The following is a 27,595-nucleotide window of genomic DNA, read 5'->3' on the forward strand; positions in this document are numbered from 1 at the left end:
ATTTCATTGATACTTCCTCCAGTCTTTTTCTAAGCACAGAAAAAATTTTTTACATAGTTATAACCATGGTATATATGCACCTTTATAGCTTTTAAAAATTTAATATAGCTTAAGAATTGTCTGTGCCATGGCATTTTCTTTATAAAAATTTTTTTCTAAGGTTTTTTGTTTTTGTTTTTCTTTTCTTTTTTCTTTTTCTTTTTCTTTTCTTTTTTTTTTTTTTTTTTTAAGATTTTGACACAGAAAGAGAGAGAGCACAAGCAGGGGGAGCGACAGGCAGAGGGAGAGGGAGAGGCAGATTCCCTACTGAGCAGAGAGCCCAACATGAAGTGGGGCTGGATCCCAGGACCCTGGGATCATGACCTGAGCCGAAGACAGATGCTTAACTGACTGAGCCACCCAGGCGCCCCGAGATTTTATTTTTTAAAGTAATCTCTACACCCAATGTGGGGTTCAAACTTATAATCCTAAAATGAAGAGTTGCACACTCCACTGACTGAGCCAGCCAGGCACCCCTATAAAGTATTTTGTGGGCTGCATAATTTTCCATTTCATGGATCCACCATGGTTAAGGTAACTTCCTCCCTTTTTGAATATTCAGACTTCCTGACTATCAAAAAAGAAAGCTATGATACAGACCTTTGTGCATAATTATTTTTCTGTACTGAGAACTACTGCCTCAGGATAGATCCCCAGTGGTGGGTTTATAGCGTCAACAAAGATGCTGCCAAACTGTTTTCCTAAAGGGTTGAGTTACCAGATGATTCTCTCACCCATAACATATGCACATGAGCTGTGTTTCCCATTTGACAAAACTACTGGCACTTAGCTCTGCCTCCTAAAAGGCAAAAAGTTCAGGCTCAAACACAGGAATTATCGGGGATGATCTTTCCGAGTGTCTTCAGCTTTGGGACAAGTATCTTCACCTCCACGTGGCAAGGAGGGGGGATCTCCTGGAGATATTTAGCTCTAGAATGGCCTAGAGCCTCTCCTCTCTCCTAATGACAGCACTTCTTACCTGTGTGGCAGCTCTGGCAGGGCTGCTTCAGTCAATATTCACTAAGCCTCTACTGGGTGCTGGGTCCTCCCTAATAGAGGAAGGAGTGAGTCTCTCTACAGAGCTCAGGAGGAAGTATCCATGAGCAGGGCTCTGAAAGATGAGTGCAGAGCTGCCCATGGAGGAGCATTCCAAATGTAGGGTCAGGGCCAGCATTATGGCGGTGGAGAAGGAGAGCTCCAGGGGTAGGGGCACAGGAGAGTAGAGAGGGAAGCTACGCATGGGGTGGGGAGGGCCTTTTGCGCCTACGAGTTTTGAGCAGGGGAATGACAAGGTCAGGTTTATCTAGTGCTCTACCAGCTGTGCTGGGGATGGGTGGAAAGAGATGAGTGGGGGTACCAGGAGACCCTAGAGGAGCAGAGGAGAGGGAGTGAGAGAAGCAAAGATGGCTTCCAGAGAAACTGAGGACGGAGGCTCCTCAGAGCCCAGAAGAGAGGGGCAGTAGGGAACGAGGGCACAGGGAGATTTGCGGCAGTGCCCAGGCATCTGGGTAGGTTAGGGGTGGTGGATGCTACTCACTGCCTGCCCAGTGTTCAGCCTCCCCCTTAGTCACAGAAGCCTAGTGTGGGGCAGGGGTGGTGTATCCCCAACCATGATCCACACAAGCTTGCAGAGGGGCCTCAGCCGTGCTGGCCTCGTGCTGGGAGCAACAGCACCCTGCAAGGGACCAAAGAGGAGTGGGCATCATGCCTGCAGCGGCTCAGGTCTCCATAGGGGCTGGGGACACAGTGGATTCCAAATCAAGGCCTAGCAGACACCTGCTGACAGAAGTCAGGCAGCCAAACAGAATGATCTGGAAGCCCTGGGAACCTCACAAGCTCAATTCAGGTACTGGGAAAGCAGCCCTGAGAGGGCCCCACCATCCACCTCTCCTGGGACACAGCCTGGCACAATGTCAAGAGCCGGGACACTCAGCTCTGCCACTGACTCATGAGCCTCAGGGCACAGCTCCTTTGACCTCTTGGTACCTCATTCTCTCCATCTGTAAAATGGAGATAACACCCCCCGCTTGATGGAGTGGTTGTGCTAACCCTGCTTTCTTCCTTGCAGCCTGTTTCCCATCATATCGTCTTCCCAACCATCTCCACTGAGCTTACCCTGTGGATTCATACTTTTTGCTGATGTGATACCCTCTGCCCAGAAAGCCCTTCCAAGCTCTCCTCCTCCTCGTCTTCCAAGCTCAGTTTGAGTACGGATGTATAGCTTCATAGGAGATGGAGTTCATACTCCCTCTTGGGAGGCCTCTTGCACATGCTCCCTTCAGAATACCTCTTACACCAATGAGACACAGGCTGTTTGCACACACGCTCACCTGTGGACCACAATCTTCCATCTTTTGAGGGTTTCTAAGTCTACACACCCACCCACAGACACATACACACAGAGGAGCCGGCATAAGCAGAATGTGGGCTGCCAGCAAGTGGTCAGAGGGCTTTGGCAGAAGAGGTGATGTTGTCTTCAAGCAGGCACCACCCAGTCCAGAGAAAAGCAGAAAAGATCACCCAGCACTGCTCTAGTCTACACATCCCCACAGTGGCCCAGCGTGGAGCCCAACAAAACTCAATGAACATACGGCTACTTTTCCTCTGCCTCCCAAAGGCCTTTTGATGGCAATAGAGAGTGCCAACATCTACTCCACATCCTTGGAGTTGGGACAGCCAGCTGGAGAGCTCTACTGGCCTCTCACTACTGACTGTGCCCATCTTACAGACCAGGTGAGGTGGCTCAGAAAGCTCACCTGACTCGCCTAGGGTCAAGGAACAAAAGGCATCAAGGTATCCCACCATGGGCCCTCTTCCCCTCCAGATCAGAGGTCTGTGTGGACTCTGACACCACACCCCACGGGATCTCAGGACTGAGAAGCTGTTGAGATGTGTGGCCTTTAAGAACCTCTAGGATCTGTCCTTCTGTATTCTGCATGTGGCAGAGAAGGCATGAATTCAGAAGCAGGGGTCCCTCAGGAAGCCAGTCTCCCTCGAAGCCTATCTTTATCTCTCTCCCTCTCTCTCACCCTCTTCCTGTCTCCCTCCCTGTCTCCCTCTCCCTCTCTCTCCCTCTCCATTTTCTCTTTCTCTCTCTCTCCCTCCCCACCCCTCTCATTCCCACATGTGCATGCATACACTGAGTCTGTAACTCTCACTGGGCCCTCTAGGGCAAGATCCAGGTTAGAAGAAAATACTTGCAAAATACATATTTGACAAAAAACTTGCATACAGAATGTATGAAGAACTCTTATGACTCCATAAGAAGAAGACTGGGAACCAAATGATTAAATATTAAAAGTGGGCTAAACGTTTAAACAGAAACTTCACCAAAGAAGATATATGGATGGCAAATAAGCAAACAAAGAGTTGTTCAACATAATGTGTCATTAGGAAAATGCAAGTTAAAGCCCTAAGGAGATACCACTGCACATGGATTAGAATGGTTAGAGTTTAGAAGACTGACCATACCAAGTGCTGGTGAGGATGTGGAATGAATAGAACTTTCATATACTGATGATGGGATTGTAAAATGGTTCAACCACTCTGGAGGCACTTGGGAAGTTTCTTCAATATTTAAATACATATTTGCCAAGTGATCCAGCCTTTCTACTTCACTCCTGGGTATTCACTCAACAGCATAGGGAAGTATTATCCAAACAAAGATTTATACCCATATATTTACAGCAGCTTTGTAATTGCAAAAAACTGGATAAAACCCAATTGTCCATCAGCAGATGAAGGGATAAACTAACCACATCTTTTCTTTATCCATACAATGGAATACTACTCAGCAATAAAAAGGAAGATATTGAAATATGGGACAATATGAATCTCAAAATAATTATGCTGAAAGAAGCCAGACACCCCAAAAAAGAACGAAGAAAAGCACACACTGTATGATTCTATTTATATAAAATTCTAGAAAATGCGAAGTCATCGATACCGATATAAAGCACATCAGTGGGTGCCTGGGGATGGGGGCGGGTGCCAGAGGGAGGAATTACAAAGGGGCAAGAGGAAATTTTGGGGGATGATGGATTTGTTCATTTCTTAATTGTGGTGATGATTACACAGTCAAAACATGCCAAATTGTACACTAAATATGTGCAGCTTGTTGCCTATTTGCTATAATTCAATAAAACTGGAAGAAGGAAAAAGAGGAGAAGAAGCGGGGAGAAGAGGAGAAGCAACCCCAGCAAGCAGGAGTCTTCCTCAGGAAGCCAGGCACACACAACGGACGCACACACGTAGGTAGAGTATGAAACTGTCACCTGGCCTCTAAGAGTCTCTCAATCCAGGATTCCATCTAAAAGGGACACCAAGCTACCTGTCATCTGCTCATTACTTTTCCAGAGTCCTCCCTGCATGTGTGGCTTGAGCTGGGCCCCAGGGCTTTGGAGATGAACCACACAGAGTGCCAGCCCTAGGAAGTCCATTCTGTCAGCAGTGATGCAGCTGCCTTAGAATTCAGCCTGAACATGAGCCACAGGTCTCCAACACCCCAGCCAGGTTCCCTTCACACCTTCTCTGAGGTCCTTCTCTTCTCAAGGCTCCCTCCCCATGCAGATGCCACCTTTCCCTCTGCAGTGGCCATGTGGCAGATCTGTATGTGGAGAGCACACTCCCAGTCTGGGCCTCAGCACAAGCTCAGCAGAGAGCAGCAGACCTCAGATGCAGGGCCAGCATGACCTCCAGAGAACGGGACCTGCCCCCACATCCCCCCTGCACTGAGATGCTGCCAGAAGCCTCTCCTCACGCCCATCTCCTGAGGGTAGCTTCTGTGCCAGGCCTTACAGGCGTCAGCCAAGTCCCCGCTTCTGAGGCTGCTGAACCCAGCTTCCAGAGCCCCCGTGGTGGGGAGGCCCGGCCAGCACCAGCTTCAAGGGGGCAGTGAGGGGTCTGGAGGCTCAGTCCCCGGAGATCTGATCCTGTTGGTGCTGCTGAAAGGGGCACAGGGTGGACCTTTGGAACCGTGGGCCCTGAAACAGGGATCACAAAGTGCCAAAGTAACATGGCCTTACAGACAACAGATGCCCCAGCCCAGGCCTGCCATTCCAGCCTTGTTGCCCTTCTCTGCCAACGTTCTTACCCGGCAACTACTAAGCACCACGTGCCTGGCATCTAGAACTGTACATGAGAGGACACAGACGGATGGCCTGCCACAGATGCATTTGAATATGTGTACTTAAAAAAGTTGCCTAGTTGGCCACATTTTGGAAACAAGAGATGTCACAAACATCCCATTTCTGTCTTATAAATCAGAAGATCTGCAAACACACTGACCTGCACTCTTGCATGGCAGCGTGCCTCTTTCCAGTGAGCACCTTCAAGTGTGTTACATTCCTTAAACAGCCACCTGACCTGTTTTGCCACTGTAGACAACTGAGTTTGAGGTCCCTTGCTTTACATGTTTTATTCTGACATATAGACTTCCAATGACTTTATGAGGTAGATAGCATCATGTCCCCATTTTACAGAATAGGAGACAGAGCAATGTGACTCCAGAGCCAAATGCAAGAACACTGGTCTGTGACAAAGAGAGCAAAACATGGACAGTAGGGCTTTTAATAAAGCAAAATGCATTTAATTTGAAAAAGTACCTTTTTTCTGATATTCTTGCTTTGGGGATATAGGTGCTAAAATGCTCTTTCTCTCACTGTATGGCAGTGATAGTAAACAAAAGTCTGATTAAGTGTCATTTGAATGTCCTTATCTGTCAAAATAAAAAGTTGGCAAACCTAGGATAGATTCCTAAATGTACTGATCTTTGAAATCTAAGTCCGAGAACCACTGCTCTGATATGTAGCCTCTCAGCCCCAGAATAACAGTATGCTTTTGCTATTTCTCCTGGTTCAAAAAACAAAACAAAATAAAGTCCTAAACCACTTCTGTCTGCACCTCATCTTACCTTTGAAGAGGTGGCTTTTGAACTGAGTGTTCCCCAAGCCCCCACCCTCCAGCAAACCCACAGAGCATTTGTTCCCTCTTGTCATATTTCTCTCATTCCTCCTCAAGTTACAGTTATGTGTATCCTACACACTTGCACAGCCCCCAGAGAGCTCATAGAACAGAAGAAAGAGTCGGCCAGTCAGCACTTGAAGGGCCCTTAGAGACCCCTGCCTCTGCCTGTCAGTTTGTTTGTGGCATAGCCTCAGGCCACATAGGGAGTTGAGGGCAGACCAGAGCTGAGATGAGGACCCAAGTCTCCTGATGCCTGGGTGCTGGCCTTTTCCACTTTGCCAGGCTGCTTCCCAGACTCTCCTTTCTGGTTGGCTCAGTACCTTGATTTAGAGGACAGTGCTGAGCACGTGACAAATGCTGCATGAATGTCTGTCCATTAGGAGGGGCAGAGCAGCCTGGAGAACACAGGCCTCCTCTTCTCTATGGGCCCTCTGCTCTGGCTGCATATTACCTGCATCAAACCTTCACTCAGTGTGAACTGCCCATCAAGTGAAGAAATGGCCCTCCAGCCTCTGGTGACCTGGATGCAGAAAGACCCCATAGGTCTCAGGAATACAATTCCAATTAGGCCAGAGTTATGATCTCAGCCTTGCCGAGCAATCTTGGGTAAATGCTTTCACCTCTCCAGATATCAGGTGCTCCAGACAGGTGGGATGCTGAGAATAGAGATGAAGAATTCCCCAAGCCTGTTGGCTTGGTTATCTGGCATTAGATAGGCTTTCCAAGAGGAATTTCAGAGTCTTGCCTCTAGAAGCCTCTAAAGACAGGAAAGGTTCTCATCCGCCTGGGACAAATGGATTATTCCATTAGAGCTGTGCCAGAGTGAGCTTGAATGGTCCCTCAGACTCTGTGGCTACTTTTTGTGTTGCTGGGGTTGAAAGCCAACAAATCTTTAGAACAGTTTGGAAGTGTCCTAAGCTGGGTGGATGATGATGATGACGGTGATTCATAAACTCAATTCAGAAAACAAGGACATGACAATGGCGTCATCTCTCTAAAGCCTTCCTGGCCCACTGAGTAGGAAAGATCATCTCTCCTCTCTGACCTGCCATTACACACTGTCATCAGTATGCATCACAGCTCCTGGATGGTTTGTCATACCTACATGTTTAGATGTTTGTCTCCTGCTTAGACATTAGTTTCTTAAAACTAGGGATCACCTCTTACTCTTTCCTGTATCCCCATGCACTTAACCCAGGGCCTGACTGAGAAATAATAAACAAATGCTAATCAACATTTAGCTAGACAAGGGATTCCTTCCCCCTATTCTGGTATAAAGTGGCACTAGGTCTCTTAACGCCAGTAGATGCACCCAGTTTATCTGCAGGATGGAAATGCCAACTTTCAGAGGGAAACTGGCTTACCTAAAGTTACTCAGTTAACAAGACAGCCCAGGCTAGAAGTAACCCTGTTGACTCCCAGCACAGCGGGCTTCCAGCTAAATCTTCTCAGCTTGTAACACATTAGCTGTGTAACTCTCTGCCCTGGCTTTCTCTCTTGTGAAATGGGTAAAAGTCATAACATGATTATCTCAGGAATAAATAAAACAGAGCACAGCAAATAGAGAGCACATAAAATGCGTGTCTGTCATGACTGTCGTTCAGGGTCAGTAGTGAAAGGGCCCCCACCACCCATCGGCAAAGCAGGGCTCACAGTGAAAGGAACCCTTCACAGCCCTGACTTACATGCTCTTCAACCCAGCAAGTCCCCTGCAGTCATCACTTTGGGGAAATGCCTGATCTCTGGTCATGAACCCTTCACTGCTTTCCCTTCTTCTAACCCCGAAGCGTGTGCAGAAGAGTACACACAATTCACAGTGATGACAGCGAGGTATGTTGGGGTGAGGGGGAGTGAAACCTTTGGAAGAGCATGCTGTTCTGGGTCAGACAGACTTGCTATCAGATAACATGCTGCCCTTCCTTGCTGTGCAACTGCAGGCAAGTCAATCTCTCTCAGCATTGCACTCCTCATCTTTCAAATAGGTATAATTTGTTATGAGGATCACCTGAGGTAGGTAATGGCCTGGTATTCCACAGATGATACTAAGAGTAATAATACCTGTCCCATTTTTATTTGACAAAATGTCAGAACCAGAAGGGGGCCTTAGGGATCAAGTAGTCCAGTCCTGTTACGTATGGGTGGGGACCCAGAGGTCATGACTGGCCCAAGGTCACACAATGGGGTGGGGGTAGAGTGAGACCTGGGGCCTGGGTCTCCAGATTTTCTGCTGCCTGTTCACTTTGGCCCACTTGATTCTCCTCATCCTCCCTCCCCCACCTGAACACTCCCAAGAACGGCAAGGGGCTGGAATTATGTTCTTCCCAATCCTTTTCCCTTCACGTTCATCTTAAACCAGTCAGCACCATCTGTTTGTCAATGTCAGCCTTCTCCCAGGGACACTGAGCCCCTTCCAGCCTGTCTTGCAAAGAAGGTAAACCAACTGCTGGCTACTGGCAACAGCACTAATAACACTTTTAGTAATAGTGATTAATGGCAACCAGCAAACCTGTATAGTGCCCTGTGCTCAACAGTGCTTTTCCTACAACTGTCAACACATTCCTGAAGTTTCACCCTAACCTAGTTAGCTTAGGGGCATAATTTCTTCAAACGTATTCAACACTTACTGAACACCTACTTTGTGCCTAGCCACAGGCTAGGGGTTGGAGACAGAGGAAAAAGACCAGGTCTCCACAAGGAGTTGCTCAGAATCTAATGGAGATTTAGGGGAGGTGGGGACATAACTCCATTTGGCCCAAATGATTCAGCAGCAAAATGCCCTGCCCAAGCCTATTGGGAGCCTTCTTTATCATGCTGTCAGGAGACAGAGTGTATCTGTGGAATACATTGGAGGAAGAAACGGTGAGTGCTAGGCTGAAAGAACAGCAGGGGGAAGATGAAGAATAGAAGATACAGACATCAAAACACTTGATTCCCTGTCTCAGGGAGATTCTAGTGGGAGATTCCAGGGAGGGCAGGGGAGCAGCAGGAGGCCCCATACAGGATCAGGAGGCCTTGGCCCCTGATCCCTGCAAGTACACAAGATTTCGACGCTTCTCTTCCCTTAGGGATTTTGCCTTCAGATGCCAAGATTTTCCAAACCCAGTGCTGGGCTACACATGCCTCCTTGGGACCATCATTCGCTAGAATGATGTCACACCCCTAGCAGTGGAAACGTTTGTACCTCCTGGTTGCTTCCTAGGCCCTCAGCCCAACACACTCCAGCATTCATTATCCCCTGGCAGGGATGCCATCCGCAGGGACATGGAAGAGATTGGTGAGGTGGGGGTGGGGGGAGAAGAGGCTAAAAGCAGCCACTCTTCCTCTCTTCCCCCAGTCTCTCTCTCAAGTCCTGTGTCCCTGAACACCTACCATGTGTTGGGCACAGGCACTGTTTTAAGGTGCTTCCCTATAGATCTCATTTAATCATCACTCAATCCTCTGAGGCATGCCTGCCTCTTCCCAGATTTACAGATGAGGAAATTGAAGCTTGGGGATGGGAAGCAACCCCACGAAGGTCACCCCAGTGACGGCGTAAGGATGTCACTACAGTACTGTCTGATGCCTCCTGTTCCATGAGACTCACAAGGTCATGTTTCACTAGAGGAGTCCAGAGTTGAAAGAGACCAACTGAGGAAACCCCAAGTATTTCATAAACCCAAGTTTAAATTCTGGGTTGCTTTAGTAGAGGGGTCTCCCTGACATGTAAAGTGCTGCGTGAGTGGCATATCACAACTCTACAGACCACCGAATCCAACTCCTGCATTTAACGGATGAACAGACAAACACCCACGCCTAAAGGATTTTAAGATGGCTACTGGTGGCCTACTAGCAAGCTAAGAGACTAGAACCCCAATCCCTGGCACTTTGCATACACCACTCTGCCTGCAGAGATCACCCTTCCCTGATAAGCTCCTCCAGCCCACCCCACACCACCAGATGGGCAGGGAGGGCAGAGGAAATGGGCAGCTGTGCAGCCAGGCCTCCCCTCAGCCTGCAGGGTGGAGGAAGGGAATATGGGGCTCCCGGGGCTAGTAGGTGCTCTGCTGGGGAGCCGAGGGAGGAAGCATCTTATCCCATGGAAGGTCCAAGGGATGGAGGCTCAGGTCTTCCACTGCAGGGGTCGTGGCATATTTTCCCGATCTACTGTAGGGCCCTGATGCTTCTCAGGGGGAAATGTGGTAAAGAAGCAGTCACTGGCATTTGACCTTGGGTTGGGTGTGGGGTTCCACCCCTCTCCCACCCCTAGGTACCCTTACTCCTCCTCAGAAAACGAAAGAGGCTCCAATATTTGCCAAATGCGGGAAGAAGAAGGCATTTAGGAACGGGGTGGTCCCTAAACCTCTCCTAATCGCCCACCTTGAGCATCTTCCCTGCTGCAATCAGCATCCTGTAATTAGTGATTTTCACGGTTTGGGGGCGGGGTGGGGGGGAAATGAAGGGAGGGTGAGAATGAGTCACAGTTAACCCCTCCTCGGCCGGTGCCCTCGCGGGGATTCCACCGCAGCGGGCGGTCGCCAGCGCCCCCCGCCCGCCAGCCCGTCCGCCGGCCGGTGCAGCGCGGGGCCCCCTGCGGGCTCGGCCGCGGCCTCCTCACCTGTGTCCACCGGCGCTCCGCAGCCTGCCGGCTCGCACCGCTCCGGCCCCGCTTGGCGCAGCGCCTCTGCAGTCGCGGCTGCAGCTGTCTGGCCCGGATCAGCAACCTGCGGCGGTGGGGGAACACACAGACAGGGGCTGGTGACCGCGGGCGGGGACGCCGGGCGGCCGAGCCCCCGGCAGCTGACAGCTGGGGCGCCGCAGCCAGAAAGCCCGGGGGGCAGGCTGCCTGCTGGGCGCTGGGTCCGGTCAGCTCCCCGGCGCGGCCCGCGCCTCCCCTCCCCCCACCCGCACCCGGCTCTCGCGACTGCGGTGGGTGCAGCTGGGTGGCGGGTCCGGAGGTCCCTGGGGGTCCCCGTCATCACCTGCGGAGGCTTCCATGGCTTCGGCTGCCCTGCCCAGGCCGCCGACCTGCTCTCCGGAGCCCCTGCTGGAGGCGGCTCGCCGGGGCTGGGGCTGCCGGGAGGGAGGGGACGGGAGGATGAGGTGGATGGAAGGGACCAGCCAGTGGGCGGCTCGCTGGCAGCTGCGTAAGCGGCCCGTCTTCACTTTCCTTCTTAAAGAGATAGTTGGCATCTTGCTCCAGAGGGCGCGGGAGCCGAGCAAGCACGGGGTGGGGTCCTCTCGCACCTACATGCCCGCCTGTGCTTAGAGCTGGGCAGCAGCTGATGGAGGAAAGCGCATTGTCCACTGACAGACTGTGGGATCCTGAGCAAGTCCTTTGACCTCCCTGGGCCTCAGCTTTCTCATCTGTAACATGGGTTGATGATACCAATCTCACTTCCTGGCACACTGCCGGCTTTTGTTAAATACTAACATCATCTGAATTCCATTAGGAACATTTTTCACTTCTGAGTACCAGGGTTACTTATTTAATGTGAATAGCATCTGCATTACGAAGAAAAATGATGGCAAGAATCTGAAATAACTGAAAACGAAAATGTTTGTCTTTGAAGTATTAAGATGGTGAATCTTTGAAAACACGGAGAGATAATCACAACCTAAATTAAATGTTCTTTATACACCTGTTCCCTCTGTTTTCCATCTGCTAATGCAGGGGAAACAAGAACAAAGAGTCCAGAAAAGTGGCTTCTCTGCCTATCCCTTCCACTTCTAGCCATGTAGCTTTAGGTAAGTTAACTAGCTCTCTGGACCTGTTTCTTATCTGCTCCATATGTGAGAAGCGGGGTGCAACAGAGGGGGCTCCCTCTTTTTGCAGCAGCCCTTCTGGTTAGTTATTCCTTTGCCTCAAAACCATCTCTCACTTTTTCAGATCTCTGCTCAAATGTCACTGTCTCAGGGAGGCCTTCCTTGACCACCCTACATAACACAGTAATTTCCTCTTCCCCTACTTCCTTTAACCTAGTTTTGCTGTATTTCTAGTTGACATATTGTATATATACTACTTGTTTGTCCGTCATTGTCATCCCTACTAGAATGTACTCTATGAGGGCAGGAACTTTGTACTTCCCCTGCTATATTTCCAATACCTAGAGTAGTGCCTGACACATATCAGGTGCTCAGTAACTACTGACTAAGTGAATGAGAGAGCAAGCATACATTGTGCCAGTCTTCCATAAGAACACAAGGCCAGATGCCATCCTGGTCATCAAAGCTCTTACATCCTTAAGTCTCTGTCTACTTTTGGAGAGACTGAACCTGGTACCTTATATCCTCCACCTAAACTGAGGGAGAAGAATTTGTAAAGTGATTTTACCAAGTTTATATCATGACTCTGCAGTACTAGCCTAGTGAGAAATAGTACTTGTACAGGGGGAAAAAAAAACACTTTATATTTACTGTTCCTTTTCAAAGTTAAATCTTTTCCTGTGGCTGGAATTTGTGGTAAATCTACCACTCTGTAACAATGCCTATAATTTGAAACTTATGCCTATAAATATTTTTAGTGTTGGTTGTTTTCTCCACGATTCTATTAAATTGAATTTTTTTAGTCAGATAGCCATCATTACATTATGCTTTGTGGAAAAACGTGGCAGGACAACTGTAGCAGGAATAGGAAATTGTAGTTGAAAAAGCCATGTGAAATAAGGTCTGCTGTCTAAAAAAATTAATGCTGTATTAGCAAGTTAATCGATAAGATGCTCTATCTGCCCTAAGGCCCACTTAAATTATAAGTGATTTCTTTGCATTTGAAGCAAAACCAAAGGAAGCCATGCAATTAGTTTTCTTATCAGGAGGTAATTTCTAAGATCCTCATTTAAAATTTTAAAAAAATTTTTGTCTGTACCATAGTTTTGGTTTTGTTGTTGTGGTGGGTTTTTTTTTTTTTTTTTTTTGGCTTGATACTCAGAAGACTACATTTCCCAGAAATCCCAACAAGGAACTTCTCCCAATCAAGAGAGAGCACCTCCACCCACAGTACTTCCATCTGGGATGGTGTTAGTGGAAAGAATTCTCTCTTCAGCATCATAAAGCATATGATGAAGAGAGCCAGTATTTAGTTATGATGTAAATTACAACAAACGAGGATTTTAAGCATAAATCAGATTATTCTAAAGAAATCAGTAGTTTTGTTTTGTACTAATTGGGAGATACTTAAATTTGCTTAGTTTCAAAGATAATTTTGGTTCCAATTCTGGGTAAACACTCCTCCCACTGAATGCAGCAAGAAAATCTGAACAAGTAGCGGCTACGTGAGGAGTCTGAAGAGAAAATACTAACAGGCAAACTAGGGAAGAAGACCAGAATTTTCTGGCCTAGTAAACTAGCAAATATACGATTTTTATTTCCTCTGGTATCCCCTGGCCTAGTCTCAAGGCAGCCCAAATCTGGAATCGGGGGATCAACACAGAGAGCTCTCAAAGCAACTCTCTAGTTCTGACCTGAGGGTCAGGAAAGGAGACCCTTTATGCTCAGTGTGAGTGGGGGGAAAATAATTTTTCTTTTCTTTTTTAATCTTTTCTCCATTGTCTCACAACCCAGCCCTCAGGCAATACTGCAGTGGAGGCTAGGACAACAGGGACTCATGTGTCTCAAACTGAGGGAGGAAAGACTTCTCCAATCAAAGTAACTGTGGTTCTGAGAGAGGGTGAACCTCTAATGTTTTTTGTCTCCTTCTGTCCTCCCACCATTTGGCTCCAGATGCAGGTGCAATTGTGGGAAGAAGCTAACAAAACAGAAGAGTAAATAAAACTCCACACTCCAGCTTCCTGGTGAGTCCCAAAGAGGAGAAACATCATCATCATCATCATCATCATATATTTTCAGTTACTTTTAAAAACATAAGGAAAAAAATCCTGAAAGGAATCAGAGAAAAATGATATATTAATTATACAGGAAGAATGATTTGAATAACTGGATTCCTCAACCAAAACTACAGATGGCAGGGCATCTGCCTTTGGCCCAGGTCATGATCCCAGGATCTGGGATCGAGTCCCCCACAGGGAGCCTGCTTCTTCCTCTGCCTATGTCTCTGCCTCTCTCTCTCTCTCTCTCTCTCTCTCTCTCTGTTCTCATGAATAAACAAAACCACAGATGGCAAGAAAAAAATGGAACAAAATTTTTAAATTGCTGAAAGAAAAGATCAGTCAACCATATCCAGCAAAATTATCCTTCAGGAATAAAGGTGATATAAAGACACTTTCAGACTAAGAAAACTAAAAGAATTCATTGTCAGCAGACCTGCTCTGAAGGAACTGCTGAAGAAAATTCTTCAGATAGAAGGGAAATGATATTAGAAGGAAACGTGGAATATAAGGAAGAAAAGAACAATAAAAATGGTAAATATCTGGGTAAATTTTATAGACTATTTTTCTCCTCTTGAATTCTTTGAAGAAGTTTCAATAAGTTTGACAGTTGAAAGCAGAAATCCTAACACAGTCTGGTGGGGTTTCAATATATGTAGGTAAGACAATTGCATTATAAGGAAGTGAGTGTAAAGGAACTTTTATGATGCAAGGTTTCTACCCTCCACTTAAAGTAATAAAATATCAATTCTAAGTAGGGTGTGAAAAGCTAAGTATATATATTGTAGTTCTTAGAGATCCTTAAAAAATATCTCTAACAAAAGATGTAGTGAAAAAAAAACAGGTAAATTAAAGTGGAATTCTAAAATATGTTCAAATATTCCAAAACAAGGCAAGAAAGGAGGAACAGAGAAATGAAAAATACAGAGAACAGTAAACAAATAATAAAATAGTAGATCTATATCCAAACATATCAAATATTACATTAAAAATAAATGGTTGAGGGGCACCTGGGTGGCAGCTGCTTAGTCTACCTTGGGTTTGGGTCATGATCCTGGAGCCCAGAGGTGTCTGCTTCTCCCTTTGCCTCTGCCCCTGGCTCATGCTCTCTCGTTCTTTTTCTCTCTCTCAAATAAATGAAATCTTTAAAAAAAAAAACGGTTTAGATACACCAATTACAAGAGATGATCAGAATGAATAAAAAATTACTTAAATAGATGCTGTCTATAAAAAAGCTCACTTTTTAAAAAAGATTTTATTTATTTATTCATGAGAGACGCACAGAGAAAGGTAGAGACACAGGCAGAAGGAGAAGCAGACCCCCCACAGGAAGCCCAATGCAGGACTTGATCCCCAGACCCTGGGGTCATGCCCTGAACCAAAGGCAGATGCTAAACCGCTGAGCTACCCAGGCATCCCTATAAAAAACTCACTTAAATATAATTATATAGGTAGATTAAAAGTTAGATATATACATACCAAAAAAAAATATATATATATATATACACACACATACCATGTGATCACTAATCAAGAGGAACCTGGAATGGCTTAAGATGAGAAAAAGTAGACTTTCAGAGCAAAGAAAATTACCAGGGATAAAGAGAATTATTATACAAAAATAAAAAGGTCACTTACCAGGAAGGCATAATTATTAACGTGCATGCACCTAATAAAAGAACTTCAAAATACATTAAGCAAAAGCTGTCAGAACTGAAAGGAGAAATATACAGATTCATGATTACAGCTACAGAGATGAATACTCTTTTCTCAGTAATCATTAGAATGAGTAGACAGAAAATAAGCAAGGATAAGGAAAAGTGAAGAGCACTGTCAATCAACTAGGTCCAATCAACATTTATAGAACACTTCATTCAACAACTGCAGAATATATTCTTTTCAAGTGCCATGGAACATCCACCAAGACAGACCCTATACTGGGTCTTAACAAATTCAAAGAATCAGACTCATTTAAAATATGTTCTCTGGACCAAGACCAGAAATAAACTCTAGAAAGATAACAGGAAAATCTCCTTTGGAAATTAAACAGTATCCTTCTAAATAATCTACAGGTCAAAAAGAAGTCTCAAAAGAAATTAGAAAATATTTTGAACTAAACAAAAGTGAAAATATAATGTATCAAAATGTATGCAATGCAGCTAAAGCAGTACTTGAAGGGGAATACATAGCATGAAGAGTTTAAATTAGAAAAGAATGGTCTCAAATCAATTAAGCTTCCATTTTAGCAAAACAAACTCAAAGCAAGCCAAAGGAAGGAAACGTCAGAGCAAAAATTAATGAAATTGAAAAAAGAAAAAGAGCAATGAAACCAAAAGCTGGTTCTTTGAAAAGACCAATAAAATTAATAAATCTCTAGAATGACTGAAAAGAAAAAAAGAGAGAAGACACAGATTAACAGTATCTGGAATGAAAGAGGGGTTACTACTGTGGACCTTGAAGATGTTAAAAGGATAATAAGGGAATACTCCAAACAACTCCACATACATAATCACCAGTTTAGATGAAATAGGACAATTCCTTGAAAACTGGAAACTACCAAAAGTCACTCAAAATGAAATAGATAACTGAATAGCCCTCTATTTTAAAAATGGAATTCATAGTTTAAAGCCTTCCTAAATATTAATCTTCAGATCCAGATAGTTTCATGTGTGAATTCTACCGAACATTTAAAAAAGAAATAACACTAATTCTACAAAGTCTCTTCCAGAAAAATAAAAGAGGTGGAAACACTTTCCAAGTTATTTTATGAAGCCAGTATTACCCTAATACCAAAACCAGAAAAAAAATAAGAAAATTCAAATTACCCTCATGAACCAATATCCATCATAAACACACAAAACAAAATCCCAAACAAAATACTAGAAAATCCATATGAAAACATACTCACCATTGTTCATTATTAGAAAAATGCAAATCAAAACTATGAGTTATCATTTCACATTCACTAAGATAGGTATAATTATTTATTTATTTATTTATTTATTTATTTATGTGTACTAAAATAGCTATAATGTTAAAAAGTGACAATAACAAACACTGACAATGATGCAAAGAAATTAGAACTCTCATACATTACTGATAGAAGAGTAAAATGGCGTAGCCACTTTGGAAGACAGCTTGATAGTTCCTCAAAAAGTTAAACATAGAGTTACCATATGACCCAACAATTCCACTCCTATGTATATATCCAAGAAAGATGAAAATACACATACACAGAAACTTAAATACTAATGTTCACAGCAGCATTATTCTATTATAATGGTCAAAAAGTAGGAACAACCACATGTCTACCAACTGACGAATGGATAAACCAAATGTATATCCATATAATGAAATATTAATTTGGCCATTAAACAGAATAAAATACAGATACATTCTACAATGTAGATAAACCCTAAAAATGTTATGCTAAGGAAAAAAAGCCAGACACAAAAGACCATATGAGAGTCAAAAAATGCATTAGTTGCCTGGAGTTGTGGGGAAATGGGAGTGAGGAGTGATTATAATAAGTATGGGGTTTCTTTTTGAGTGATGAAAATGTTCTAAAATTAAATAATGGTAATAGTTGCGTAACACTGTGACTATACTGAAAACATGAAGCGAATACTTTAAAAGGGGTGAATTCTATGGTACGTAAATATGTCTCAATAAAGCTGTTAAAATAAATTAGCAAATAGAATCCAGAGATACATCATAGCCAAGTAGAATTTATCCTAGAAATGCAAAACTGCTTAAAAATTCAAAAATCAATTGGTGTAATTCACCATATTAACTGTGTAAAGAAAAACCTCATGAAACAATCAGAAAAGGTGTTTAACAAAATTCAACATCCATTCGCGCATACACACACACACACACACACACACAAACCCAACTCACAGCAAACTAAGAATAGAAAGGAATATTCTCAACCTGACAAAAATTATTCCTCCCCCACAAACCAGCTATAGCTAATATACAGAATGGTGAAGATGAATGCTTTCCTCCTCATATTGTGAACAGACTGACAAGGAAGAAATGACACTGTCCTTCTTTGTGACATGAATGCCTAAAGAAAATCCCAAGGAATCTACAAAAAACAAACTCTTGGACTAGTTTTTAAGTTTAGCAAGGTCACAGAATACAAAATTAATCCACAAAATTGTATGAATGATAAAATTATAGAGATGGAGAACAGATTAGTGGTTGCCAGAAACTAATGAGGAGGGTACGGAAACAGGTGGCTGTGGCTTCAAAAGGGTATGACGAATGTTTTTTGTGATGAAACTATTCTGTTTCTTGACTGGTGGGTGGGAGTCACATGGAGCAACATATGCAATAACATTGCATAGAACTAAATACACACAAACGAGTGCATGTAAAACTGGTGAAATATGAGTAAGGTGAACAGACTGTATCAATGTCAATTTCCTGTGATACCGTACTATAATTATGCAATTATTGTACTATAATTATGCAACTGGGTGAAGGGTGATCTTTCTGTATTATTATTATTTTTCTTTAAAGATTTTATTTACTTATTAATGAGAGACAGACACGGGGGGGGGAGGGGCAGAGACACAGGCAGAGGTAGAAGCAGGCTCCATGCAGGATGCCCAACATGGGACTCGATCCTGGGTCTCCAGGATCACACCCTGGACCCAAGGTGGTGCTAAACTGCTGAGCCACCCAGGCTGCCCTCTGTATTATTTTTTTTAAAGGGCATGGAGTCCCACTATGATCTAAAAAGTAACAAAACATCAGTTGTTTAACTCTCATACTGCTAGTGTGAGTACAAAAAGGTACATCCACTCTGGAAAATGATTTGATAATTTCTTATCAAGAAATTCTTAAACATTTCTTAAACATGCACTTACCATGTGATCCAGCAATCTTACTCCTAGATATTTACCCTAGAGAAATAAATTTATGCTTACACAAAACTGTACATGAGTGTATGTGTACAGCAGCTCCATTTATAATGTCTTTTTTTTTAATTTTTATTTATTTATGATAGTCACACACAGAGGGAGAGAGAGGCAGAGACACAGGCAGAGGGAGAAGCAGGCTCCATGCACCAGGAGCCCGACGTGGGATTCGATCCCGGATCTCCAGGATCGCGCCCTGGGCCAAAGGCAGGCGCCAAACCGCTGCGCCACCCAGGGATCCCTGCAGCTCCATTTATAATTGTTAAAAACTGGGAACAACTTCAATGTCTTCCAGGGGCTAAATGAATGAATAAACGGTGGTATATCTAAACAACAGAATACTATTCAGCAATAAATAGTATCAAACCACTGATACATGCAACCACTTAGACAAATATCAAAGGCATTAGATTATTGAAAGAAGCCGTTCTCAAAAAGATGACATATTATTTGATTCCATCTATAGGACATTCTTTTTTTTTTTTTTTTTTTTTTTTATACGACATTCTTAAAAAGACAAAACTATAGTCATGTAAAAGAGTGGTTGCCAGGAGTTAGGATGGGCAAAGGAGTGATTACAAAGGGATAAAACACAAGGGAGTTATTTTGGGTGATATAATTCTTGCTATCCTGATGATTGTAGTGGTGGGCACAGGAATCTTAGACATGTGTTAAAATTCATAGAACTGTGTGCCAAAATGAAAAAGTCCGTTTTTCTTTATGCTAATATAAAAAATAAAAGATTTTTTGGGGGGCGACTTTTAATCATGTATCTCTCAAAAAATAAAAGACATTTTTATTTTTTTTATTTTTATTTTTTATAATTTTTTTTGAGAGACATAGAGAGAGAGGAGGGGGGAAGGGGCAAAGAGACAGAGAATCTTTTTATTTTTATTTTTTTATTTTTATTTTTTATTTTTTTTATTTATGATAGTCACAGAGAAAGAGAGAGAGAGAGAGAGAGAGAGAGGCAGAGACACAGGCAGAGGAAGAAGCAGGCTCCATGCACCTGGAGCCCGACGTGGGATTCGATCCCGGGTCTCCCGAATCGGGCCCTGGGCCAAAGGCAGGCGCTAAACCGCTGCGCCACCCAGGGATCCCTAAAAGACATTTTTAAAAGGCAATTTTGACATATCAATCTCATAAATTAACACATTTAAAGAGGCCATTTAGAATTTTGTTTGCAGCATAATTCCAAATACACGGGGAATGAAGAAAGTACTATAGGCTTCACTTTATAGTATATTATGGAGCTCACAGAGCATTACATGAAAATTTCCTAACTCAACCTTCAACTAAGAAAAAAGAAAAACAATGGTTTTAATGTCAAAAATACTTAGCAAAGGGCAGCCTGGGTGGCTCAGCGGTTTAGCGCCACCTTCAGCCCAGGGTGTGATCCTGGAGACCCGGGATAGAGTCCCACATTGGGCTCCCTGCATGAAGCCTGCTTCTCCCTCTGCCTGTGTCTCTGCCCCTGTCTCTCTCTCTGTGTCTCTCATGAATGAATAAATAAAATCTTTAAAATAAATGCTTGGTAAATACTAAGTAAAAGAACATTTATTTTAATGACCTTTACTTTAAATGTAGCTGCAGACAACATGCTAAACAAGTGTCTACTAATTTTTTAACATAAGAAGATTTAATTTTGCTGACACATGACTGGTAGTTATAATAATCATTAAATAATAGTAAAAATGTTAAATGAACGATAAATAGACTACAATAATTTAAAACAAACATGAATTTTAGAACTTTCAATTCAGATATTAGATTAAAAACCATGGCAGTAGGTCAAATCAAGGATTATTTGCATTGTAGAATCAAATAAATTATTGTCTGTTGGGGGGGGGAGCAAGAAAGTATTAATTGTTAATTAGTCTCATAGAATTTAAGTAAATAATCCAATGTAAAATGACTTTTAAAAATATCCTTAAATGTTTTTTGAAGGCGCATAGTATTTTAAGAACGTATTCTAAATGCAACATTCAAGTTAGGGAGATGTTGTAAATACTATACATTCAAGTTAGCTAAGTTAAACATATTACTTAGCTACAATTAAGTTTTTCTGTAAGTATATAGGTTTCCAATTCTGGCTATGATTATTCTGAATTTACAAAGAGGAAATAGGAGTCAGCCTATAGATGAAACGGATCGGACCTTTAGCTGCTTCCAGACAGCTTCTGCATTAAATCGAACAATCTATACAGAGATTCCAATGATTACATAAATCTGCATGTTCTGGATTTCCTTCACATATCATAGAACATTGGTCCCACTGTAGCTATAATATCTGCATAGGGAGCACTCTGGCTCAGCTCAATAGCCTGCTGTTTTTTTAGGACAAGAAAGCTATAAAATTTGGCAGCAGCTTGTTTCCGGTCACTATTTCTGCAGAGCTTCATCAGACTAAAGTACTGCATTCCCATCCTGTTGGATTCCTGGGAAAATAATCAGAAAAGAAGAAAGGAAAGAGAAACAGCATCATTAAAAGTACAGCAGAGGATGCCTGGGTGGCTCAGCGGTTAAGTGTCTGCCTTCGGCCCAGGGTCGTGATCCTGCAGTCCCCTGATCAAGTCCCACATTGGGGTCCCTGCATGGGGCCTGCTTCTCCCTCTGCCTGTGTCTCTGCCTCTCTCTCTCTCTCTCATGAATAAATACAATCTTTAAAAAAAATAAAATAAAAGTACAGCAGACTGTGAATGCATAATAAATAAAATACTGATATTTTTGATAAGTGTGAAACCCTAAGATGGAAAAATGCAAATGACTCATTAGTAAACTTAAAAAACATTATAGGTCATTGAGTATAAGCTTGGTTCATTGAGAAAATACATGCAAAAGAACTCCTAAAGTGTTATACAAATTTCTGATGTGTTATACAAATGTTAGATCTTTGACAAGATCTAAAATTTGATGTTAACATAAATGGCTCTTGTGGAAAGTGCAGTTAGTTTACGCTTGCAGGCAGAAAACAATCCACAAGAGTTTGAGAGGCTTCAAATACAATGAAAATTATCAGCTTCTTTTCCTTAAAGGTACTGAGAGGTGGTGTTGACTATAAACAACTATAGTTATAAATGTAAAATTACATTTATATATCTTAGTGGTAGAGGAATATGACTATCTAAACATCTCCCAGTTTCTTGGCACATACTAAAAAAATGTTGGATTAAGCTTAAGGCACCCATGAACCTATTAGAAAAATTGAGATGCAATGAAGTATTTAATTATGGATGAAGATAACTCCTTTTGTGAAGCCTAGTACTTGGAATCAGAGTTCTAGAATAGAAGTACAGTATAGTTTTTTTTAGTTAGAAATACTGTAATGAATATGGGCCACTATCCCTTGAGCATCTTACTCCTTTGATAGCTTAGCTGTAAAGCATTTTTAGAAATACCATATACAGGTTTTTTTGGGTTAGTCCACAATATTTAGCAAATTAATAAATTAGTTTATCATACTTTATCTCAACAAAAGAAGTGGACCAGTACCAGCAGCCTTTCAGAGATGGCATGCCAAACCTTTACTTAATCCCTCTTGAGGAGACAAGATGTGATTGACTGGCTTTTTCCCCTGGGAGAGAAGAGGGACACCCTTTTCTTTTTTAAAAAAGATTTTATTTATTTCAGAGACAGAAAGCACAAGCAGGGGAAGGGGCAGAGGGAGAGGGAGAAACAAAATCCTTTCAGAGCAGGGAGCCCAATGCAGGGCTTGATCCCAGGAGCCTGACATCAGGACCCTGAGATTAGGACCTGAAGTTGAAGACAGATACTTAACCTACTGAGCCATCCAGGCACCTCAAGGGGCAGCCTTTTCAATTTCAAGAACCCTTTTGAAAAACACCCCAAGGGGACAAATATGCAAGAGTGAACACACGTGCTTATTTATTCTGTTCCCTCCAGAAACGCCTCTAAAATGAAGGTAAGGGACACCTGGGTGGCTCAGCGGTTGAACGTCTGCCTTTGGCTTGGGTCGTGATCCTGGAGACCCAGGATCGAGTCCCACATCGGCCTCCCTGCATGGAGCCTGCTTCTCCCTCTGCCTCTCTTTCTGTGTGTGTCTCTCATGAATGAATAAATAAAATCTTAAAAATAAAATAAAATAAATAAATAAATAAAATAAAATAAAATAAAATAAAATAAAATAAAATAAAATGAAGGTAAAAGAATAAAAGGTGACAAAGGAAGGAGATAAAGACAAAGTGAAAGACAGACTGACTTAGCAGAGTAGAGAAAGTTAAAACCTAATTGCCAGCAAGGAAGAAAGACAGCAAAAAGCAAGCCAGTGTGAGCTATAGAACCTTGGAAAAGCTCAGGTATTACAGGCAATAGTATGTTATAAAATGGAGACAAGAATTCCTCAAAAGTCTGCTTGGGAGGAGTTACACTCTCAGGTCCACTCCACCACTTCACTGAACCAGGAGACCACAACTACAATACCCTACCAGGAGGCAGAAGGTTGCCTTTTTAGAGCTTCCAATCACTGAGACTCTAGAATTGGAATGCCAGGCAACTGTGGATGGTGAAGTGTCATACCACAAGCTGGGGGTTAAGTGAAATTCTACACACTATACAATGAGATAGCAAAGGTCTCTCCTCCCTCTTCTCAGTTCCTAAACCACCAGCATCATGCTTATATCTCCTAGGCAACAGATTTGATTTAGCTGGGAAAACGGACCATGGGGAGGGAGGGGATACAGATAATGGTGCATGTGTGGGAGCAAGTATGTGTGTGTGTGGGGGTACCACCCGATTATCTCACTATAAAGACTAAGTCTCCAAGGCCCACCCTTGCTTATATAACTTCCAATCTGATTTTTGCTATCTCATTTTTTTTTGAAGATTTATTTATTCATTTGAGAGAAAGAGAGAGAGAACATGAGTAGGAGGGGCAGAGACAGAGGAAGAAAGAATCTCAAGCAGACTCCTTACTGAGCACAGAGCCAAGGTGGGACTCGATCTCACAACCCTGAGATCATGACCTGAGCCAAAACCCAACAGTTGGGTGCTCAACCAACTGCACCACTCAGGCACTTCTTTGCTATCTCACTCCTAAATAAGAACAGATAACCAAAGATCTACCAGATATTTGGGTATAATTTCTAACATTCAAGACCAAAAAAAGAATACATTCAAGAGAATCACTAAGCAAACAGAGACAATGCAAGGACCAGAAGAAAACTATAACTTATGAAAGAGAAGATTCTGTATCCATAAAACATGTTAGGGATGATTATTGAAAGAAAGCACATTAGTGGTTGCTTGGGGAGGGAGGAGGGAAACCAGTGGGAGAGATGGGACAAAGAATGATCAAGAGGCACAAGGAAACTTTTTGGAGTTGTAGATATATATGTTCACTAATTTGATTGTAGTGATGGTTTCACAGGTATATACATAATGTCAAAACTTATCTACTATACACTTCAAATAGGTGTGGTTTATTGTATCTTAATAATACCTCAAAAAGCTGTTAAAAAACTAAATAAATAAGTGAAAAGATTAGAATGCTACAAAATAAAAGAACAATTAATAACTAAGAAAAAACTCCTGGAAGACAAAAAAGGTAAAAGCAGAAATAAAATTCAATAAAAACTGGAAGGTAAAGTAGAAGAAATTTTCGAAGGAGTAGAAAAAAATAAAAAGACAAAGGGAATTAATATAAGGGGATAAAAGATTTTTTAAAAATTAAAGGTGCAATTCAGGGGATCCAACATTTGACCTGTAGGCAATCCAGAAAGAACAGATTAACAAGGAAGAAATCTAAGAAATACAATAAAGTTTCCTAGAATTCAAGGACATGAACTTTCAGAATAAATAACCCATTACATGCTCAGCACAATAAATAAAAAAAGACCCATATCAAAACACATCATCATGAAATTTCAGACCACTACAAATAAAGAAAAGATCTAAAAGTTTCTAGAGAAAAAATCAAGGTCACCCACAAAGGATTGCCAACCAAGCAGCATCTAACTTTTCAGTAACAATACAAAAAGCCTAGATATGTTACAAAACCTTCAACATCTGAAAGATATTATTTTCAAACTATGTTCAGAGATATCCAATCAAGTTACAGGTAAAATAAAGAAATTTTCACACCTGTATATAGGGTGACTATTTCCGGTGTACTCTTTATCTCAGGAAATTATATGAGAGGATGTTAACCACCAAAATATTTAAGGTAGAGGAAGATCAAAGCATCGAGAAATAGAGAAACTAACATAGAAAAAAGACAAAGGAATTCTCATGTTATGATAAAGGAATGCCTCAGGACAAAAATATGAAAAAGACCTAGAGAAAAAAAAAAAAAAGACCTAGAGAGTAGCTAGTCTAATCAGAACAAGAGGATGATGAGCTCTGGAAGGAGTATCTTCAAGAAAACAAACTGAAACTGATCAATCAATTGATACAATTTGACCATCCTAAGAGGGGTTTCATTATGTTGTCAGAGAATTTAAGAAAAGAATTAAGGATGAGTAGATAGATAGACCCTAAGCAAATGGGAAAAACGAGGCAATGATTAACCAAAAAAAAAAAAAGAAACCAACAAAAAACAACAACAACAAAAATGATAAAGTTGACAAGAAATGTAATTACACTAATTTTTGCATAGTCTTGGTAGCAGTGACAGCTGATTATCCCTTAATATCCATTCCTGTCTTCTTTTATAGTAACAGAATTATTACCTGGGCCCAAGGTTGTCAGATAAGGACTACATTTCCCAACTAGATGTGTCATGGTGACTATGTGCTGGGTCAAATGAAATGTGAAAAGTGATACAAAGAATTTCTGGTTGTACTCTTAAAAGAAATTTTGCTGCTGAATGGAATGCAGACATGTTGGGTACTTAGCCATTTTTGATCCTGAGAATAAAGAAAATGAGATAAAGGTAACCTACCTAGGTCTGACAACTTTGTGAGTATAGTGGTCATATCAGATTATACTTTATCTTTTTAAAACATTGATATTTTGGCTGTCTATCAAAATCAAACCTGCATCATAACTATTTTAACACTGTAAACACTGAATACTGTACTAAAAACAGACTGCAGTAGCAAAGCTATAACTAAACTAAATTTTCATTTCATGTTGAAAGAAGTCAACAGATAAAACTTAAAAGCTGAAATATCAAGAAAGAACAGTAAGAACATAAAATTAGAAATATAAATATAGGGGCACCTGGGTGGTTCAGTCGATTAAGCCTTTGCCTTCGGCTTGGGTAATGATCTCAGGGTCCTGGGATTGAGCCCCACACTGGGCTCCCTGCTCAGCAAGGAGTCTGCTTCTCCCTCATGCTTGTGCTCTTTCCGGCTCTCTCTTGCTATCTCTCTCTCAAATAAATAAATAAAATCTTAAAAAAAGAAATATAGACATAAATACTAAAAGAAACAGCTTAATGTAATTGCCTCTGGTGAGCAGGATTTAGGAATAAAGAAGGTAGGATAAAACTTCTGTGTTTCCTTCTCAGCCTTATACATAGAACTACTTAACTTTAAAATTATATACATGTATTTTGATAAAAATAGAAGTTAAATTTTTGAGAGAGAGGGTGAAAGTGGGGGTGGGGGGAATTGGAAGGGGGAGAGGGAGAGAAAGAATTCCAAGCAGGTTCCATGCCCAGCACAGAGCCTGATGGGGTCCTCTATCTACCTTGAGATCATGACCTGAGCCAAAATCAAAACTCAGACACTTAACTGACTGAGCCACCCAAATGGCCCAAAATATAAGTTAAATTTTACAATTGTCTGTTTTACTCTTAAATTATTATAAACTTAGTTCCATATAGTTGATAGCTTGCTAAAGACAAGAATGGGACATACACTAGATGTCTTAGGGGCAGGAGTATAGGTAAGAAGTTGATTAGAATATACAGGCACCAACAAACTCCCAGAGTTACCCTGGGTACAGTGCTCAAAATCACTTCCTTCTAGTAGAATTTGGTCTCAACAACAACAACAACAAAACGAAGATGTCTTCATTTTTATTAACGTCTAAAAGATTGAAGCCAAAATTTTATTTGTTTTTAAAAACAAAAATAGGACAGACCCTACCACCTTACCCGCAAACTATTTAACATCTGTAGGATTCTTCGATTCCATCTCTCTGTATCAATACTTTGTTCATTCCCCGAGGACTCCTGTTTGAATGATTGATAAAATATTTCCTTTTAAACAAATTTTACCAAATGCTTACTATTTACCAAGCGTAGAGTTAGTTGCTACAAGAAACCCAATTATAACACTGGATACTGCTAAATAAGGAGCTTATATAGTCCGATGAAGGAGAGAATTGGAAACATACAAATATAGATCAATCTTTCCAGGATTATATATAAGCTACCGAGGCAATGAGGGGCTCCAGTAGGAGATTCTGCAGTCTTTATTGGTAGTACATCCAAGGGCCCTGTGTCCTTAATTTCAAAAGTAAAATTGGCAGTGACTTTTGGTTAGGACTATCCTAGCTCTGGTCAATTTGAACTGGGTTGACAGAAATATACATAAAGCTATAGAATAAACATAAAGCCTTATAAAGGCCTTTATCTGAACTTACCTGGTGATACAGAAGATTAATAAGTGATATTTGGCAATCTGTGTACAATTGAGTTACAACCTTTTTGATTTTAAGGGCAACTTGTCCAAAAAAGATCAACCCACTTCCTGTCATATTATCTGAATAGATTCATTCTTTCCAGTCTTTAAAATTTAGCCACCTTCAGAAACACCTCAATATTTAAAAATTGTCAAGTTGAAATCCCTTCACAGGAACTCACTCTAAGTTCTTATCAACTGACACTTTATGAGCTAAGAACAGAACCGGGTATAGGAAAGGTGCTGATGAATCTGACAAAAGAACAAGTCTACAAAG

The 27,595-nt window shown here is 42.0% G+C and overlaps 2 protein-coding genes across 14 annotated transcripts in view; both read right to left on the reverse strand.

The window, feature by feature from the left end:
* The window catches only part of SNPH (syntaphilin), a 37,047-nt gene extending 25,926 nt beyond the window's left edge, over positions 1-11,121 (reverse strand). For 7 of the 8 annotated variants that reach the window (XM_025469568.3, XM_035705549.2, XM_035705548.2 and 4 more), the window contains exons 1-2: positions 10,962-11,121; positions 10,598-10,703 (exon numbers count right to left, since the gene is read on the reverse strand). The gene's annotated coding sequence lies outside the window, so the exon portion shown is untranslated. The remainder of the gene's footprint in view (positions 1-10,597; positions 10,704-10,961) is intronic. The other variant, XM_035705551.2, reaches the window with a different exon arrangement.
* Positions 11,122-19,645: 8,524 nt separating this feature from the next.
* The window catches only part of RAD21L1 (RAD21 cohesin complex component like 1), a 29,688-nt gene continuing 21,738 nt past the window's right edge, over positions 19,646-27,595 (reverse strand). For 3 of the 6 annotated variants that reach the window (XM_025469575.3, XM_049100442.1, XM_049100443.1), the window contains 2 exons: positions 26,790-26,867; positions 19,647-21,168 (listed from right to left, as the gene is read on the reverse strand). In XM_025469575.3, coding sequence (XP_025325360.1) covers positions 20,980-21,168; positions 26,790-26,867 — 267 coding nt within the window. In that variant the 3' untranslated portion in view covers positions 19,647-20,979. Of the gene's footprint in view, positions 21,169-26,789; positions 26,868-27,595 lie in introns of all 6 variants that reach the window. The other 3 variants (XM_025469578.3, XM_025469574.3, XM_025469573.3) reach the window with 3 other exon arrangements.

The sequence above is a fragment of the Canis lupus genome, chromosome 24 (genome assembly GCF_003254725.2).
Source record: "Canis lupus dingo isolate Sandy chromosome 24, ASM325472v2, whole genome shotgun sequence".
NCBI classification, from domain to species: Eukaryota; Metazoa; Chordata; class Mammalia; order Carnivora; family Canidae; genus Canis; species Canis lupus.